Source organism: Temnothorax longispinosus, chromosome 11, assembly GCF_030848805.1.
Source record: "Temnothorax longispinosus isolate EJ_2023e chromosome 11, Tlon_JGU_v1, whole genome shotgun sequence".
NCBI lineage: Eukaryota > Metazoa > Arthropoda > Insecta > Hymenoptera > Formicidae > Temnothorax > Temnothorax longispinosus.
In genome coordinates, this window is record NC_092368.1 from 12,455,440 (window position 1) to 12,475,155 (window position 19,716).

The 19,716-nt window shown below is 39.2% G+C and overlaps 1 protein-coding gene across 9 annotated transcripts; it reads left to right on the forward strand.

Moving 5' to 3' along the window:
- The first annotated feature begins 153 nt into the window (after positions 1 to 153).
- On the forward strand, positions 154 to 19,282 carry LOC139821891 (mitochondrial glycine transporter). Of its 9 annotated transcripts, none has more exons than XM_071793299.1 (9): positions 192 to 653; positions 2,356 to 2,659; positions 2,815 to 3,014; positions 17,275 to 17,393; positions 17,651 to 17,735; positions 17,825 to 18,004; positions 18,348 to 18,519; positions 18,658 to 18,914; positions 19,132 to 19,282. In XM_071793299.1, exons 3-9 carry the CDS (start codon positions 2,997 to 2,999, stop codon positions 19,156 to 19,158), a joined length of 858 nt encoding a protein of 285 aa, XP_071649400.1. In that variant the 5' UTR covers positions 192 to 653; positions 2,356 to 2,659; positions 2,815 to 2,996; the 3' UTR covers positions 19,159 to 19,282. The 9 variants fall into 9 exon arrangements, 5 of the variants coding, with proteins under 5 accessions (XP_071649398.1, XP_071649400.1, XP_071649401.1 ...); XM_071793300.1 differs by having other exon boundaries at positions 2,945 to 3,014; XM_071793297.1 differs by lacking the exon at positions 2,815 to 3,014 and having other exon boundaries at positions 191 to 653.
- Positions 19,283 to 19,716: the final 434 nt, after the last annotated feature.

Sequence of the window (19,716 nt, forward strand, 5' to 3'; positions counted from 1 at the left end):
TAAGCAAGCCTGCAAAGCTGCTTAGGAACGGTTTGTCCCAAATTTTAGCCAAATTAATTAACGAATCTCATTTCACTTATGCTCGTTTTAATCAGTAAGATCAGCCGCAAGCTGGTACAGAGCCGGTTTTCCATTTTGGCTTTTAAAAAATTTATAATAAATAAAATACGGACTCGCAGCTAAGCAACCCGACAGAGGTCGGTAGTGTTACTCCTGTCGACCCTTAAAGAGAAAATGGATGACGTGGCCACATGGATTCGAGCAACAGCGATCGCGAGAGGTCTCGCTCGCGTGATGATAAGCGATCCAGGACAAACAGACTACCTACGTCAGCCGCGGCCCGGACCGAATGGAAATGCAAAACAATGGATGTCGTGATCGCTGCGCGATAACCACTTATCAGTCGACCGCGACTTCACGCTCGTGCCGACCTTCCGCGACCTCGTGGGTCTCGCTCGTCATTTCGTATACCTTGTCTCGACACAAAAAGTGGAATCGTCGGCGAACGAGTGTTCATGATCGACAGATCGGCCAGCGATTAAGTCTCGCCTCCGTGAAAACAGCTTCTCGGTGGACCTGGTGAACTCGAATCGATAGAAATCCGCTCGTTTTGATTGACAATCACCACCAGAAACATAGAAATTTTCCTGTAGGTGCGAGAAAACGATCGGCCTCACACCAGAAATGTAACCTTTTGCCCTTGTATTTTTGTCCTCAGATGTTAGAGTTAAAAAGTCCCTTAAGTATTTTAACTATTTACTTTCAGAAGATTATGTAATTATACGAGATACGAATGAAATCTTATGAAACCTAAAAATTATATGAATCGAAGAAAATAAAATGGGCTAATGAATCAAAAGCTAGTTCTTAGTGTGCTCTCTCTCTCTCTCTAGTTATGTATTATAATTTAAATAAATATAAACAAAAATGTATCAATTGTTTCGATCTGTAATGAGGTCGAAACGGTTCATTCAAAAAGTTGCTGTACTATAACTATAAAATTTGTAAGCGTTACAACAAATTTCAACTTGCGTTTGTACCTTATGACTCTAACAACTTACTGTTCAAATTACTGAAATAGCGCACTGAAGATGACCTTATTACAGGTCGAAACATTTGACACATCTTTGTTTATATTTATTTAAATTATAATACAACTAGAAAGAGAGAAAGAGCTAATTGTAAGAACTACGAACTAGTTTGAGTCATTAGCTCATTTTATTTCCTTCGATTTTTAATCTATTAAATCTTGAATTATTTTTATTTCTAAAAATTATGTTCCTTTTTTCTTCAAATTACGTCTTCTTCTTTTCTATACAAAAAGTAGGTCAACAAATTTATTGCAAGATCTAGTCGATACTCCGAGTTCAAATTAATACAGTGTAAAGGGTTACATTTGTTTTCTGAACTTTGTATTTTTCATCTTTCTCTTCTTTTTTCCCAGTTTCCAATTATATACCAATTTCATGTTAAATGCAAAAAAAAAAAAACATAATGCAATACAGTTACAGACAACAAATTTGTTGTCTATTAAATAGAGCGTTTACAGCCGTTTTTTTTTTTTTGTAAAAGGCCCTTTGCTCTTTCTGATTAAGACATTTATTTCTTTTCTCTTTTTAAACTGATGCTTTTTACTTTATTGCCTCAATGCACATTCCTATGTATCTTATTCTATTTAATACTGTCAATGATACATCCTTATAAATATGTACCTATATGTTAGCTGCCTGCTTGGATTACATATTACATGAGATACTGTATCTAATCGGCCTTAAACCAAGATGCTGGCCTTTAGAAGACAAATTTCATGATTAAATAATAACGCAACAAAGGCAATCTTTTCATAATTATCATTGGAGCTTCCTAAATATTTTGATTTAAAAATGTTGGCTTTTGCTGCTCTTATCTGTCATTCTGGTATCACTTTATCAGCTTTGCTATCTTTAAAGTGTGAATTTATTATCATTTATCGCTTTTTGTTATTGTTTTGAAATTAAACAGTTCACAAATAAATTGCGTGAAAAATTTTAAAGACTTTAATCCCTTCGAAGGTGACTTGATAGAACAACAAGTTCTTTTGATGAATCTAGCAATTTTAATTTTTGCTATCATTCCGAATACACTTTTGAGAAAAATGCGTAAATAAATACATTTGCAGTGTTCATTTTTTTCATAATTTGGAGGCAACTATAACTTCAATAATTTTTTATTTATCCAAATATCATATACATTCTTTTCGCAATCACTACTTCTTATTTTATTCTCAAGACTTCTTTAGGATTTTTTTTAAAGCTATGGTTTCTTTTCTTAATGTCTCAAATTGAATGAAACACTAATTAATTTTATTATTCGTAGACGTAAGAGAATTCAGTGGAAAAGAAACACGCCTGATAGTCACCTCGGATCTCTCCATAAACGTCGCAAGGATTCCACGAGTGATTCAGAGCGTTATCACCGCATGGAAAAGCGAAAAGGGTCGTCAGAGAAGTGATCCACGCTAGCATAAAGTACATCTCACGTTTTCGAATGAAATCACGTTTAAATCACGTTTCGTCGGCCGATAAGCCTGGAACTTTTTCTCGCACGAGCATGCCCCGATATGCATGGGCAGGGTCACCCCATTGACCTCGACAGTGGCGAAACAAAGATAAACGGGGATGTAAGTAGAACCGACGCACGTTTCAAACGTGATTCAGTATCGTGTCAGCGCTACAGACGGCCTTAGATGGGAGAACTTTTTTCCGCTTTTCGAACAAACGGTCGCGTCGTTAGATTATAAAACTAGTAAAAATTAACCAAAATTAATTTTTTTAGCCTAGTGAACGCTCCGAATCGAATAACATAATAGATTATTGCTGAAAAACTTTAGTGATTTTTTTTCAATTTTAATCACAGTTTCGAGAATAAACTTTGAATATACAATTCGTGAAATTTTGTATTATAGCGAATATTCGAGATTCGATAGTAAATACAAATTTCCGCATTGTTATACTATCATGGAAGCTCTAGGAACTGTAAGTATTTCGAATTATGAATAATTTTTAGAAGTTAGATTTATGCATTGAATTTATTTCATATAAATCTGTATTTTAAAGGTAAAAAAATCGTAGCTCCATTATTAGAAATTTAGAGAAAACAGGATTCAAAGTTTATTATTTTTATGAAAATTTCCAATACGACTTTTTCTAAATTTATTATCTTAAAAACTAGTAATAATGGACATAAGACCTTTACCATTATACAATTTAAATCTGATATATTGGAAAAAGTATTAACCCTATTTTAACAAAAACTCGAGATACGATTCTTTACCTCTAAGGTACAGATATTTGTTAAATGTTGCACGTACAATAGATAAAAGAAATATTTGTAAACTCCATCTCTTTTAAGATATTTTCACCCCCAAAAAATATTATTGCTATAAAATATTTTACTCAATACTATAAATGAAAAAATATATATAATATAATATGTTGTTGGAAACGCTTTTCAACAATATTCTTTTCTGATGCAACAATATTCTTTCTTTGATAATTATCCCACAAGAGATAAGATATGCAGGTACTTTTTTTAACCTATATTATATATCTTTAAACGGATACGTCTTATTTTTATCATTTTTGCAATGATGGAACCGAATGGAAAGCTCTATCGTTGCACAATATATTGAAACGCTTCTCTAAAAAAATATTATTTTTTTCTATTCGTGAAATTGGAATATAATTATTTTATCATATTATATAACATATTCGTAACAAATTATCGTTAGTCTAGAAGCTCGTTTAAAAATAAAAAGGTAACGCAATTGCCAGCTGTCTCATAAATGAGTTTTCGTTAATATCGCCCTGTGTGATTTTTCGCATTGCAAAAGATTCGCCATCATGACCGCAGGCCTCCCGCGAAGGAAGAATTGACAAACAAAAATAAGGCGAGCAATAAATCGTCAGACATTTTATTAATAAACATATATCATCCGATACATGCGCGGATGACAAATTTACGTCAAAAGAAGTTTATCTGATGAAACCCTGTTTTTGTCTTCGCTTATCAGCAGAAAGTAGAAAACAAATGGGTCCCCTGTGGCGCGAGACACTCACATCGTTAAGTGTTAACATAAAAATCGCGTGATGTTCGCGCTATTAGAGAAATCCGTGTGCGCAATTAACATATCAGCTTCTTGTGAAAAAAATAACTGTTTACCACGCGGCGATAATCCCGGGTCAAGTTATGACGATAACTATTGATATCATGCACTCGGCCGAGATCTTTCGCCGCACGTGAGCGAACTCGTGTGACGAGAAATATAATCCGCAATAATCGCTCACGACGATTGAGCTTCGCCCTGAGGTCCAATAGACCAGCTCGCATGCGTCTGGTAATCTTCGAATAAGTTTCCGACCTCCGACTTGTTTTCACTGGAAGGAAATGGAAGGAAATCGAAGGATTGATACAGGGATGGCGTAACACACTAACAAAGGAATCTCGAAAAATTGAAAATTCTGATTTTGATGAAACTTTACACACATGTAGGAGAAAAGGGGATAGACGAATTTAGAAATTTTCAGTTGCAGCCCAAAAACGATTCGAAGAGGTAAAACCATCTTTCATATATAGAGCTTTTTGCTTTTCTGATATATCTCGGAAAGTATTCAAGAGATAAAAAAAATGTTTTATACAAAAGTTTTATGAATACCTCTATTTAACTACATTAATAATATTTTTAAAAAATATTTTTAAAATATTGTTAGTGTAGTTAAACAGAGGTGTTCTTATATATATACCATAAAACTTTTGTATAAAACATTTTTTAATATCTCGAGTACTTTTTGAGGCTGCATTTGGGGAGCGCGCTATTAGCGTTATTTGCTTATTCTATCCTTGTTTTACACCTAATAAGCGATAAAGTTAGAATGATGCAATAGCGCTAATAGCGTGCTCACCGAATGCAGCCTTCGTATCATGCAGTATTCGACCCGGTTTTACCCCTTAAAATCGTTTTCGGGCCGCACCTAAATAAATTCATTTATTTACGAATTCTACATGTGTATAAAGTTTCGTCAAAATCAGAATTTTTGGGTTTGCGAGGTTTCCTTGTGAGCGACTTAATAAGAACGATACGAGGGTGCTATTTTTTTAGAAGCGCTTAATGTCGCGTATGTTGTATAATTTGTACTACGTTTACGCGAGCGTTACTTCTGTAGTAACTTACGATAATTCCTTCGCGTAAACGGGATTTTGTAGTAACTTACGATAATTTACTCCGCGTAAACGAGTGAATTATCGTAAGTTACTACAGAAGTAACGCTCGCGTAAACGTAGTATTGTATAGGTACAATAAAATTGAAACTTTTTTTTGTCGATAAATTCTGAAATGTACAAAAGTCGTAAAATTACTGGACTTTGCAGCACTATCGATGCAATGAGCAATTATGATTCGCGACTCTTATGCATTCCGAAATTTTTCAAAAGAAATTGTCTCAATCACCTAGTAATACTTAATGTATGTACGTGTGTTTTGTGATTTTTGGCCTTCGAATTCAATAATCTTCTTTTATAATATCTATTTTCTTTCAGATTGAACGATTGCCCGCGAGAGATATATGCGGTGGTGGATAGTCAAATATAACACTGTCTGATTTTCTGATTATTTTCCAATTTGAGATCAAATTTAATCTTTTTTCAAATTTAAGAAATTTAATAAATTTATATTTTAACCAATAAGTAGTAATTATTAGAAGATGTACATAATACGAGTAGATAATATTTTTAAATTTAATAATATTAGATAGTTAATTTAGATACAAACGTAGTAGAAACCAATTTTTGGAAAAATATATTGTACAAAACTTATTTAGTATTTACTTATTCAGTTTATATTTAATAATTTTTTAGTTTGGTTATTGATAGTCTTTTTGCAATATTTATCTTCTAAATTAATCTATTTTCTGTAATTAATAATAAAGTAGGCTGAGGAAGAGCGTGGCCTAGTAGACAGCGCACTAGTCTATTGAACTGAAGTCCCGGGTTCAATTCTCGGCAGAGCCAAAATTATATTCGCTCGTTCTCCTCTCGGAAGGCAATGGCTACCGAGAGTATGTCTTGCCAAGAACGCTTCTCTAAAAAATTATAGCCGTTTGGAATCGGCGTTAAACTATAGGTCCTATATACAATGTGTATAATCCACGTGCGCAACACATGTACATGAAGAGAAGCCACCACGCTCGGATACGAGAAGGGGAGACCGGGGCTATGTGTCCACACCTTATGCTTTTTACAAGTTTACTAAAAAACTAATAAAGATATTTAGCTAAAATTTTAATGGTATAACCTTTTAACCTTGCTATTAAAAAAAAAAAGCATAATTAGAATCGTTGATCTTTTAACATTTTAAAGAGGCGAATTTTTTAAGTGGACAAGTCAAGCGTAGACAGTAGCCCCATATGTCCACATTCGAGGGGCTATCTGTCCACACAATAAAAAACACATTATTTATATTAATTTTTATACTTATTTATAATATTATTTATTATTAATATATAATATCGAAAAAACTGCCTAGTCGTTGGAGTCAGAGAAGTAGGTACTTTGTGTAGATTTTTTGACAAGTTTCCTGCGTAGAGCTGACTTTTCTTTATATACGGTGGCATCAAACTGATTTGGAGTCTGTTGCAAAATCAATGTGATGAGTTTCTTTTGTTCCCTCAATTTTTTAATATTTTTTTTATTTGGGAACCTTTACTTTACCCTCGGCAGCGTTTGAAATACAAAATACTTAATAATTTAAGATAAAATCATATATTTAACTTGACGTGTATTTTTAAAATAAAAATTTGGTGACGATTCTTGAATCGCAGGATCAAGTAATTGCTCGTAGGTCACTTTTTTACAGTAGCGAGTGAGAGCCCGAACATTTATTCCAAAGTCTAACGCTGTTTTTACGAAAAAATTCTCGCTTAATTTTGATTCTTTTAATCGCTCTAAATATAATTTTATTGGATATGTCTACCTTATCCGTCTTAAGGAAAGTTTTTTTTTGTAGTTACGCACCATTATTTATTTATAAAAGAACAATTCGTCATTGAAGTGTGAACACATTGCCCCATCAAAAATAGGACAGATAGCCCCGACCACGTTTTTCAGTCTTTAACATATTGCCAATTTTAGATAATGCGGAATTAAGATTTGACGCTTTTCACACCTGATAACTATGTATTAATTGATAATATTATGAATTGCTTACTTTAATTGGAGTTAAACTACTGTCGCACAGCAAATTTTTCGACCGTCGAAAAATATGATTAATTGTTTTCGCTTTTCTTTTAACTTATATAACGTCTGCGAGAGGCATCGCAAAAAAAAACAAAACATTTAAATTTCTTACGTAGGGCATTTTTCAACTACTTGTTACAATGGTAGAGACATCTGTTTCTTAAAATTTGAAATAGCAGTACTGTGGACACAGCCCCCGTAGACAAATAGTCCCAGTCTCCCCTAATAGGACTGAGGATGGAGGCTGAGGAAGTTTCATGAACTTTTAAAATTAAAAGATTTCGCCAATTTAAATATTCTTTCAAATCAAACGACGAATTGATATCTCTTGTAGAATAATAAAATAAACAATTTACAATAAAAGCAGTATATACTATTAAATTACTGAGAATATATTAACCATTTTCTTGATATACAGGATTAGTTTTATTTTGTATGCCAATTATTTCCGCCAATTATCTCAGAAAGTATTGGTTTATTGGGCCCCAGGGTACAAATTTTCAGGATAAAAAATTTTCCTACCATTTTGGGTACTTTTTGTCGAATTCTCTCTACCAACGAAGGGGTTAAGGAAAACTTGGTAACTTTTTCAATATTTAGCTTATGATATCTCGATAATTGCTTGTCGGGAAAAGTGGTACAGGACTTTTTGACTTTATTTTGTCTCAAAAATATGCTGTTGCAATAGTATCTATTCCAATTTTTTTTAAATATTTGTGTATGCATATCCTTGGAGTTTTCATGTATTTACAAATATTTAAAAAAGTTTCCCAATTTTTTTTAATTTTTACTGTTACAACAGCATATTCTTGAGACCAAATCAAGTCAAAAAGTCCTATACCACTTTTTCCTCAAATAAATAATCATCAAATATTGTAAGTTAAATATTGAAAAAGTTATCAAGCTTTTCTTGAATATCTAAAAAAGTATTAGGCAAAAAAAAGTTTCAGACAAAAGTTGTTCAAATTAATTAATAGAGAAAGATGATACAAAATAAAAAATAAAGATTTCCATTTAAGAAATTTTACTTGGGCTCTACTGAGCCCAATATAGGCCTCGAATCCAAAATTTAATAAGATTGTCTATTGGCCCTCTTCAAACCCCCCAACTTTTATCTGAATTGAGGGCGCTGATTACGAATCTAAATTTAAAATTCGAAAATTCAAAATGGCGGACGAAAATACAAAAAACGGCTTGATTTTTTTTTCATGTATTGGATTCGCCATTTTGAATTCCTTCATTTTAAGTTTAGCTTCGCACTCAGCGGCAAAGGACCCTGCACAAAAACCTATGAAAATGGGTTCTCGGCGAATTTGTTTGAAACTTTGGGAAAATGTTCATAAAACCTGAGGACAAAATCGGTCCTTTTCAGGGCCATAATAATGTGCAAAATCTGATCGCGCAACTTTTTTGCGGTGCACATTGGATAACGCTAATGCCGACGGTTTATACTGTTATTACTGTTATTCATCAATACATTAGGTTATTAGGTTTTATGGGTTATGCAATACACACACAAACACACAATCATTATTCTGAAAGCTGAATGGGTAAAATCATTTGTGATCGCGTGATAAAATATCCATCTTTGAGATCTCTTGGAGCTAAAATACTGCTTTAAAGAGAGTTGTTGCCATGAGAACTTTTGATCAGGATGACATGAACAACATTTTCCCAAAGTTTCAGACAAATTCGCGGAGAACCCATTTTCATAGGTTAGGTTAGGTTTTTGTGCGGGGTCCTTTCATTTCAATCAAGTAATTTTTTGCATTTTTATCCGCCATTTTGGATCCGCCATTTTGAATTTGCAAATTTTGAATTCAGATTCGTAATCAGCGACCCCAAAAACCCACGTGTAAGACTTGGATGCCAAATTGGAGCAAGTTAAATAGGAAAAAAAAGATTGACGCACTATTGCGTTAATGCCAACGAAGGGGTTAAATATCTTAAAAAGTATTGGGCAAATAAAAAAATGTTTCAGACAAAAGTTGTTCAAATTAATTAGTAGAAAAAAATGATACAATAAAAGCTGGAGGTTTTTATTTAAAAAAAATTTAGCTTGGACTCTACTGGGTCAAACACGGGCCTCGAACCCAAAATCTAATAAGATCGTTTATTGGCCCTCTCTGAAACCTCCAACTTTTGTCTGAAACATTTTTCCAATAAATCAATACTTTCTGAGATAATTGGCGAAGGTAATTGGCCCACACGAAATAAAACTCACCATGTATACAGGGTGTTTAAAAAAAGTGCCCTATATTTTGAGAGCTGGTATTCATCAAAATAAGAAGAAAATGTCCATTAAACATGGATCCTAAATCAAATACCTGTTGAGATATGGACCAATCTTTATCATATACTATAGGAGGTGTTCTATGTGGTTCCCATTCATTGTCACACATTTTAAAGAAAAACATACACATTCCTATAATGTTTGTACGTCGTCGATGTGTTGAATACACCAAGGTCTTCAAATGATAAACATTGTCCTTTTCTTATATTAGTTGTGTTATTTCTGCAGTGCAATAAAGTTTAACCATTAAGCCCCTTGCACAATGCTAGGCAATAGGAACAGGAAATAACAAAAAAATCGTTAATTACAACTGTTCGAGATTCCGTTATCACGGTGCGCCATCCTATCAGATGGCAGCATCGATCGGGTATCGACAGGCCGGATCGACGCGGCAGCTTGCGCAAGCACGGGCGCGCTCATCGCCAACTTCTTCCTCGCGACAGAGAGAGTCGTACAAATGGCCGCGCAGTGACCAGACGTACGAAGTGTGCTCTGTGCTTCATTCGAGTGTTACAGCGAATTGAAGTGCCCACCGCAGTGATTGAAGCTGCCGAGATACTTTACTAACGTGTAAAGAGACCGCTCATCCAGCTCTGGTACATCGACACGACGAATCAGGCTCACACGTGCGCGAGTGTCGACCGTCACGTGTCTCACCGGCTCACGGGCTAATCACCACGAGGAGGGCAATTGATATAATTGTCTTTCGTACTCACGGACAATCTAAAGACTTCTCATTTATTCACTCATTGTTTCTCAGGTCAGATTGTACATTTTTAACGCATTAAAGACGGCTCAGACTGTGCTCTGAGTTGCACAAAAAATAAGGAAATAATTTGTTAACACCTTCCACGCGCGTCCTTCTCATCCCGCTTCCATCGTCGGGATTAATCAGCGATTTTGCGAACATTTGGTCCTTCGAGCCGGACGCGTGGAACTTATAGTGTAACTCAGACACAGATGCCCTTCAAGACGTGCCACGTAGACATTATCGCGCGCTTTCGCGAGTGAAGTACAAACATTCTCACGCGCGCTCGCGAGTGTTACACAAACATGTTCACGCGCTCTCGCGAGTGTAATATAGACGTTATCACGTGCTCAATACATGACTTCAACGACTCTTGCTTCGCGTAGTGTTTTTCTCACGCGTTTCTCGAACGTTCTCATCTCGTGCAGTAGTTCTTACACGTGTCTCGACTTTTCTCAGGTGTCTCATCGTGCGCTGCTCAGTGACGGCTCATCATGACGGATCCCGCCAACACCGGGACGGGCGGCAAGACCCCGCCATTGTTCCAGCTGCCGGAAGACAAGCGCACGTCAGAACGCAAGGCCTCACCGGTGCGTTTGTCGACGGAGTTCATCCTCAAGGTTCAAACGCAGATGAACCGCCTTGCGACGGTGCAGAATATTGGCAAGACGCTGCCAGCTTGTGCAGAGGACACGCCGTTAGAGGAAGTCATTCAAATCTCAATGCATCTCGAGGAGGTGCACAAGGCATTTCTCAAGGAGCATGCATATTTTGAAGTCTCATGGCCGTCGGCGCTCATTCAACAGCAAAGCGCACCTCGACAGCTCATCATGCGGCAGCTCAACCGACCCGCACGGCAGCATCTGACAGCTCCACGGTTTTCCCGTGTGATTGCTGCAACGGCACTGACTTCATTGTGACGTGCACAAGGTTCAGAGACCTCTCACCGGGCGATCGACAAAAGTTAGTCATCTCACGGGGGCTCTGCTTCAATTGCCTCGGCCGCCACAATGTCCGCTCATGCAAGAGCTCACGGGGGTGCAAGAAATGCACCAACCGACACCACACCATGCTGCATGAGGCTCATCAGTCGGACTCATCAGCGAAGCCTACTACCAGCTCAGCCTCGTCATCTCAATAGGAAGATGGTGCAATTGTCAACCACTCACTTTCGGTCCGCTCACTCATCTCTCACTCAACATTGTTAGCTACGGCCCTGGCTCAGATCGGTTCATCTGTTACTACTCAGCGCTTACGGCTTCTCATCGATTCAGGTTCAGAGCTTATTTTCGTCTCTGAATCACTCATTCGTCAGCTCAACATTCCTCGTCATCATTCCGTCATTCTCATCACTGGAATTGGTGGCGGAAAGGCGACGCAAACTCGAGGAGTTGCATTGCTTAAGCTCCGCTCACTTCGCTCAAGATCAGACGTCATCATTCAAGCTCACATTCTGCAGACGTTAACGAACATCCTGCCATCATTCAACGCTGCACCCCAGGAATGGCCGCATCTCACCAAGTTAACCTTGGCTGATCCAGATTTTCTTACACCACGGCCAGTGGATATTATCATTGGAGCTGACTCATATGGGCAGATTATTAAGCCCAACATCATCAAACAAGATCCATTGATGCCAATTGCGCAGCTCTCAATTTTCGGATGGCTCGTTTTCGGGCCGGTTGATACATCATCATCGGCATCTGCTGCAGTACATCATGCATCAATTCAGGAGAGAGAAGATGCTCTCGACGAGTTATTGTCGAAATTTTGGACACAAGAAGTGCCTGCGAGTACTAATCATGATCTCACTCCTGACGAGCAAAGATGTAAAGAATACTTCAAGACCACTGTTTCGCGAGACTCAGCCGGTCGATACACGGTTCGACTTCCGTTAAAATCATCACCTGATACTCTTGGTGATTCGTATCACACTGCGCATCGATGTCTACAGAGCTTATTAAGAAGACTCTCACGAGATGACAACTATAGACGTCTGTATCATCAGTTCATGACAGAATATCAAGAGCTCAATCACATGACGAAGGCTTCACCCGTTTCCAGTCAGCACATGCAATATTACTTGCCACATCATGGAGTGCTCAAACCAGACAGTGCAACCACAAAATTACGTGTGGTATTTAATGGCTCGAGTGCATCTACATCCGGCCGCTCACTTAATGATCTCATGCACACAGGAGCCAAGCTGCATTTAGACATCACCGATGTTTTGCTCTGGATTCGACAATTTCGGCACTTAGTTGCCACTGACATTACCAAAATGTACAGGCAAATCAACGTGCATGAAGATGACTGGAACTTACAACGGATTCTCTGGATAGACGACCAGCTCAATGAAGTGCCACATTATCTCACAACGGTTACCTATGGGACCAAGGCTGCCCCGTTCTTAGCAGTACGAACACTGCTGCAACTGGTGGAGGATGAAGGTCACAATTTTCCCCTCGCAGTGCCGCCAATTAAGGTCGATACGTACATTTTTGGAGGCGCCGACACCGTTCAGCAGGTAATAGAAATTTCATTGCAGCTGTAGAACTTGTGCATGGCGGGCGGCTTCCCATTAGCCAAGTGGCACGCAACTCATCAAGATGTGCTCACTGCAGTTCAAGTAGAAAGGGACCAGGGCTCACAAATTGCATTTGACGATTGCGTAACTAAAATACTCGGATTACGATGGCTTCCTCAAGAAGACACATTCACATTCTCAACAAGGATCTCGTCGCACCGACCATCTCACCAAACGCCTCGTTCTATCTGAAGTGGCTCAGATATTCGATCCACTAGGCTTTGCATCACCAGTGGTGATCAAGGCGAAGATGCTCCTGCAGGAGCTTTGGCTTCATAAGCTCTAATGGGTTGAACCACTGCCATTCCAGCTCTCATCACGGTGGTTCATCATCAGAAAAGAACTCACCAGCTTGCGCAAGATCTCAATATCTCGGTGGTACACCACATTGAGCACCTCGACAGTGAAATTTCACGGCTTTTCTGATACTTCTCAACTGGCAATGGCTGCAGTCGTATTTATCACCGTCCACGGCTCTAATGGCGCCACGGTTTCATTGGTGTGCTCCAAAACTAAGGTAGCACCACTCAAACGACTCACCATCCCGAGACTTGAACTCACCGCAGCACTGCTGCTCTCAAGACTCATGCAATACGTTCAAGCCACCTTGAAGTTGAACGTTACAGCAACTCACATGTGGACGGACTCTGTTGTGACACTCACGTGGATCAAATCTCATGCATCGCGCTGGAAGGATTTTGTAAGAAACCGAGTTGCTCAGATCCAGGATCTCATCTGCAGACGCTCACTGGAGATACGTACCTGGCACATCCAACCCAGCCGACTGCGCATCACGAGGTCTGACTACTGCTCAACTTCAAAGCCACTCATTATGGTGGACGGGACCACCGTGGATTCTCACACCTGACGCATGGCCATCTCAACCCGCGCTTCCGGACGAGTTGAGCGGTCATGAGGCTCGTCCTGGCATTGCTCTATATGCAGCTGCATCTCAGCCGGACTATCATTGGGACCTCATATATAAGTACTTAACCCTCAATAAATTATTGAAAATAACAGCTCTATGTTTCAGGTTTATCGCTCTCTTGAGAAAATTCCGAGACAAGTCGTTGGACTCGCACTCTGCTTTGGAGAAGGCCAGACTTTTCTGGATCAAGGCTACTCAAGCGGCATATTTCTCGCACGAGATCAAGATGCTCACGACCAACTCGAGATTGCTAACTGCTCACGCATTCAGTCGATTGACTGCGTACATAGATGCTCACGGAATCATCCGAGTTGGCGGCCGCTTCAATCAATTATCATTGGATCAAGACAACAAACATCAAGCGATTTTACCTCGCCACTCATGGTTCTCAACCTTAATCATCGCTCACGCCTATCTGCGCACCCTGCATGGAGGAACTCAGCTGACATTGGCTCATGTCAGGCAACGATACTGGATCATTGGCGGACGGGCTCCAGTGAAGTCTCACATCTTACGGTGTGTCGTGTGTGCTCGGTAGAGGGGAATCCGTGCTCATCAACTGATGGGCCAACTACCTCTCTCTCGGGTTACGCCGTCACGTCTGTTTGCTCATACCGGAGTCGACTATGCCGGACCGCTCACCATCAAGACATGGAAGGGACGAGGTGCGAAAACCTACAAGGGATGGATCTGTGTGTTCATCTGCTTCTCCACCTCCGCAATTCACCTCGAAGTAGTCAGCGACTACTCATCGGAAGGATTCATAGCAGTCTACCGAAGATTCTCATCGAGAAGGGGAATTGCTCAAACCTTGTATTCAGACTGCGGGACAACTTTCATTGGAGCAGACGCAGCGCTCAAGAAAATGTTCATCCAAGGTTCTCAAGAACATCAACGAATCGCTCAAGTTCTACAACTTGATTGCACCAGATGGGAATTCAACCCACACATGGGGGGCAAGTGGGAAGCGATGGTAAAATCCGTCAAGTTTCATCTGAGACGGACTGTCGGGGAGACTCTGCTCACGACGGAAGAACTAACAACATTGCTTACGCAAGTCGAAGCCATTCTCAACTCAAGGCCGTTGGAACCGTTGAGCGACGACCCTGAAGACGTCTCAGCGCTCACACCAGGTCATTTTCTCATTGGAGGTCCACTCACTACCATACCCGAGCCATCTCTGATTGACCTGGCAACCTCACGATTATCTCGGTGGCAGCTCATCCAGCAGCGTGTTCAAGACTTTTGGGCACAATGGTCGGCTCATTATCTACAACGCTAGCAGACGAGATCCAAGTGGCATCATCCTAACAACAACATCGAGGTGGGCTCCATCGTGCTGCTCACCGACGAACGCTCTCCACCGTGCAAATGGCCACTCGCCAGAGTAACAGCTTTGCACCCCGGCAAGAATGGACTCACCAGGGTGGTTACCCTCAAGACGGCCACTACGATACTCACCCGGCCAATTGCCAAGCTTGCCATATTACCCATCCCATCAGGATAAGGATCAAAAGTAAGGGATCATCAACAAGGTTGCTGATGGCAGGCGGAATGTTCGAGATTCCGTTATCACGCTGCGCCATCCTATCAAATGGCAGCATCAATCGGGTATCGACAGGCCGGATCGACGCGGCAGCTTGCGCAAGCACAGGCGCGCTCATCGCCAACTTCTTCCTCGCGACAGAGAGAGTCGTACAAATGGCCGCGCAGTGACCAGACGAAGTGTGCTCTGTGCTTCATTCGAGTGTTACAGCGAATTGAAGTGCCCACCGCAGTGATTGAAGCTGCCGAGATACTTTACTAACGTGTAAAGAGACCGCTCATCCAGATTCCCACTGTCCCTATCTACTATCTAGCGAAACCACTGCCAAGGGAACGGGCTTGGAAAAATTAGCGGGGAAAGAAGACCCTGTTGAGCTTGACTCTAGTCTGGCACATCGACACGACGAATCAGGCTCACATGTGCTCGAGTGCCGACCGCCACGTGTCTCACCGGCTCACGGGCTAATCACCACGAGGAGGGCAATTAATATAATTGTCTCTCGTACTCACGGACAATCTAAAGACTTCTCATTTATTCACCGGTCATCGTTACAGCGAATTGAAGTGCCCACCGCAGTGATTGAAGCTGCCGAGATACTTTACTAACGTGTAAAGAGACCGCTCATCCAGATTCCCACTGTCCCTATCTACTATCTAGCGAAACCACTGCCAAGGGAACGGGCTTGGAAAAATTAGCGGGGAAAGAAGACCCTGTTGAGCTTGACTCTAGTCTGGCACATCGACACGACGAATCAGGCTCACATGTGCTCGAGTGCCGACCGCCACGTGTCTCACCGGCTCACGGGCTAATCACCACGAGGAGGGCAATTAATATAATTGTCTCTCGTACTCACGGACAATCTAAAGACTTCTCATTTATTCACCGGTCATCGTTTCTCAGGTCAGATTGTACATTTTTAACGCATTAAAGACGGCTCAGACTGTGCTCTGAGTTACACAAAAAATAAGGAAATAATTTGTTGACACCTTCCATGCGCGTCCTTCTCATCCCGCTTCCATCGCCAGGATTAATCAGCGATTTCGCGAACAAACAACCTAAAAAATTCGAATGCTGTGATTGGTTGGCAATAGGCAATAGGCACAGAATTTCCAACGTGACGGAAACTGTCTATTGCCTGTGTCACTGTTTATTCTGCATTTATACATGATTTCTGATTTCTATTCCCTGTTCCTATTGCCTGTTGCCTGGCATTGTGCAAGGGACTTTAGTCGTTATCAGGTATCGATGACATACAAACATTGTAGGAATGTGTATTTTTCTACTTAAACCACATAAAACACCTCCTATAGTATACAATAAAGATTGGTCCATATCTCAACAGGTATTTGATTTAGGACCCATGTTTAATGGACATTTTCTTCTTATTTTGATGAGTGCTTGCCTTCAAAATATGGGATACTTATTTTTTAGACACCCTGTATATATATATATATATATATATATATATAGGTAGGTATATATATAAAGTGCTAATTTAAATATTGCATAGCGGCGGAATAGCTTAGCGCCATCTCTAGATCGATGAGTTAGAAAATATTGTTAAATTAAGATTACGAATTTTAAGCCCCTTGCACAGTGCCAGGCAACAGGGAATAGGAACAGGGAATAGAAATCAGAAATCATGTATAAATGCAGAATAAACAGTGACACAGGCAATAGACACAGAGTTTCCGTCACGTTGGAAATTATGTGCCTATTGCCTATTGCCAACCAATCATAGCATTCGAATTTTTTAGGTTGTAATTAACGATTTTTTGGTTATTTCCTGTTCCTATTGCCTGTTGCCTGGCATTGTGCAAGGGGCTTTAAGATAACTTATAGACCGTTATTCACAACGACGAATTCGAATGAGCCTTTTCTTATGATTTCCCTATGTTCACAGTACCCTATTTTGAAGTCCTTCTTGGCGGGCTCGTTCTCTGGAACATTCTCTACGATCCTCTTCCAACCGCTGGACTTAGTGAAGACCAGACTTCAGAGCAGAGTCAATGCCCCTGTTGGGTAAGATTAAAGTTTGCTGTAAATAAAATCCGCAGTTAGACTTTTTTATTTTGAATACATAATCGGGATTTGTCCTCTCCTAATTTAAAATTTATAAGATTGAATTTAGATAATAGAAGTCGCTTGATATTTAATTTCTTAAAATCTATCATACTTTTAAAATTAACTACTTAAATTATTTAAAATTACACTTTTTACTTAATTCAAACTTGAGTTTTTTGTAATTAATTAATTTTACTTTCCGGATTTCTTAATAGATCGCCAAAAAATGGAATGCTGGGCACAGTGGCATACATCGTTCAGAAAGAGAATATCTTTGGACTCTGGAAGGGCATGACACCAGTAAGACGTTGCTCTGAAGATGATGATCTTGACATGGATTGAAGGTTGATTCACATTGATATTATGACATAATGGATGTTAATTTGCAGTCGATAACCAGAGTGATTCCTGGTGTGGGCTTGTACTTTTCGTCGCTACATTGGCTAAAGCATGCTTTCAATCTGGAAGAACCTCTGACGGCTCTACAGGCCATCTCCTTGGGCATTACCGCGCGGTCTATGTCTGGTGCTTTGCTGATTCCCATCACCGTCGTGAAGACACGATTCGAGGTACGTTCAGAAAATAGAGGAAAAAAGAGATAACCGGAATGTGGACAGTGAGAGGATATGAAATAACATAATGGGACTCTTGTAATTAAAGAGGGAAGAGATACTGAGAAAAGGAAACGATAGAAAATGGAAGAAAAAAATTCTAAAGCATAAGAAGAGTTTCTGCATTGCGCTATTAATATTATTCGTAAAATATAATTTAATACATACTTTTGTAATAGCATGACACTATCTAAAGATATTTCATAAGTTTTGATCATATGGGGATCATTTTATGATTATTTTTGGTCTTTTTAAAATGAAACTTGCGCAGATTATGTAAATATAATTCCGTATTGTGCAGAGTGGCGTTTATAAGTACAATAGTATCAGCGAGGCTCTTAAGTTGATCTACAAGCAGGAAGGAGTCAGAGGTTTATCGAGCGGTTTGGTACCCACTCTTTTGCGGGATGCGCCTTATAGTGGTTTATATCTCATGTTTTACACCCAATTGAAAAACGCTGCTGCCAGTACAGGTATTCCTTAAAGCTATTTTAGTTATATTAATCTATCGTATATCGTTAAACGACGCGATATTATTAAATTAATTATTCATGACTTACGTTAAAAATGTTTTACATAAAAATTACAAACTTATTTATGATTTTTTACAGGAGTGACGAACAATTCGTCGGCACCGGTTCACTTCGGCTGCGGAATCTTGGCTGGAATTTTGGCGTCCATAGTGACGCAGCCGCCGGATGTTGTAAAAACGAAGATGCAGTTATATCCGAACGAATTCAACGATATCTATCACGCGACGTTCTTCATTTATAAAAAGTACGGCGCCTTAGGATATTTCAAGGGTATTGTTCCTAGAATGCTGAGGCGGACTTTGATGACCACCATGGCTTGGACCGTGTACGAACAGGTAATTTTATCCATCAAGTAAAAATTTGAACACATGAAAAAATGTTCATTTTTCAAACTTTGCGAAAATTATTCTTATTACATTTATTAGTGTTACATGATACTATTATTATTGAATATTAAAATTGTATTTATTTAAGTAGATATATTTTGCATCAAGCAAGGATTAATTGTGAAAATAATTAATTAAACACTGTATATTTTATTACACTATTCAGGTTACGAGGCAAATTGGTTTGAAGTAAACACGCTGTTGTTGCACGAACTGTTTTATATCAGAAGAAGACTGTGATGTACAGTATTAGCATAGACTGTTTATGTACTATTAAGCTCATGTATTTATTTAATAAATTATATATTTTTGTAAGATTATAACTGTGTATTTATATCAATTCTCATATAGATTTTTTGTTTTGTACTTTACTCTTTTTATCTTCCTTAATTCAAGTAGCTCTATACAGGATAGCCCAGGACCTCACCGACAAACTTTGAGGAATGATAGGTCACACAGAGGGGATCATTTTTTGTTAAGGAACATATGGTCGCTGACGCGTCCTTAAGGAGCTATGCATCCGAAAAGTCAGATCTCCGGTAAAATGTTTTGAACAAATAAAATCTATTTTTTCTTGCATGTTCTGACAATTTACAATAATAGCTGTTCAAATTGCCTGCCCTGTACCTCATTACATTGTTGACACCTTCGCAGCATTGATTGTCCAACTCTGTCGAGTATGGGTGTGACCTACGTACTGTACTGCAGGACTGCGTTCCGATTCCCACCCGGGTGCACTCCCTCTCTTTCT

Coding starts and splice junctions, on each gene's coding strand:
- LOC139821891 (XM_071793297.1), top strand. CDS start 2,600: ATGCATGGGCAGGGTCACCCCATTGACCTCGACAGTGGCGAAACAAAG. Junction 2,660..17,274: donor AAACAAAGATAAACGGGGAT/GTAAGTAGAACC, acceptor CTATGTTCACAG/TACCCTATTTTGAAGTCCTT. Junction 18,520..18,657: donor AAACGCTGCTGCCAGTACAG/GTATTCCTTAAA, acceptor GATTTTTTACAG/GAGTGACGAACAATTCGTCG.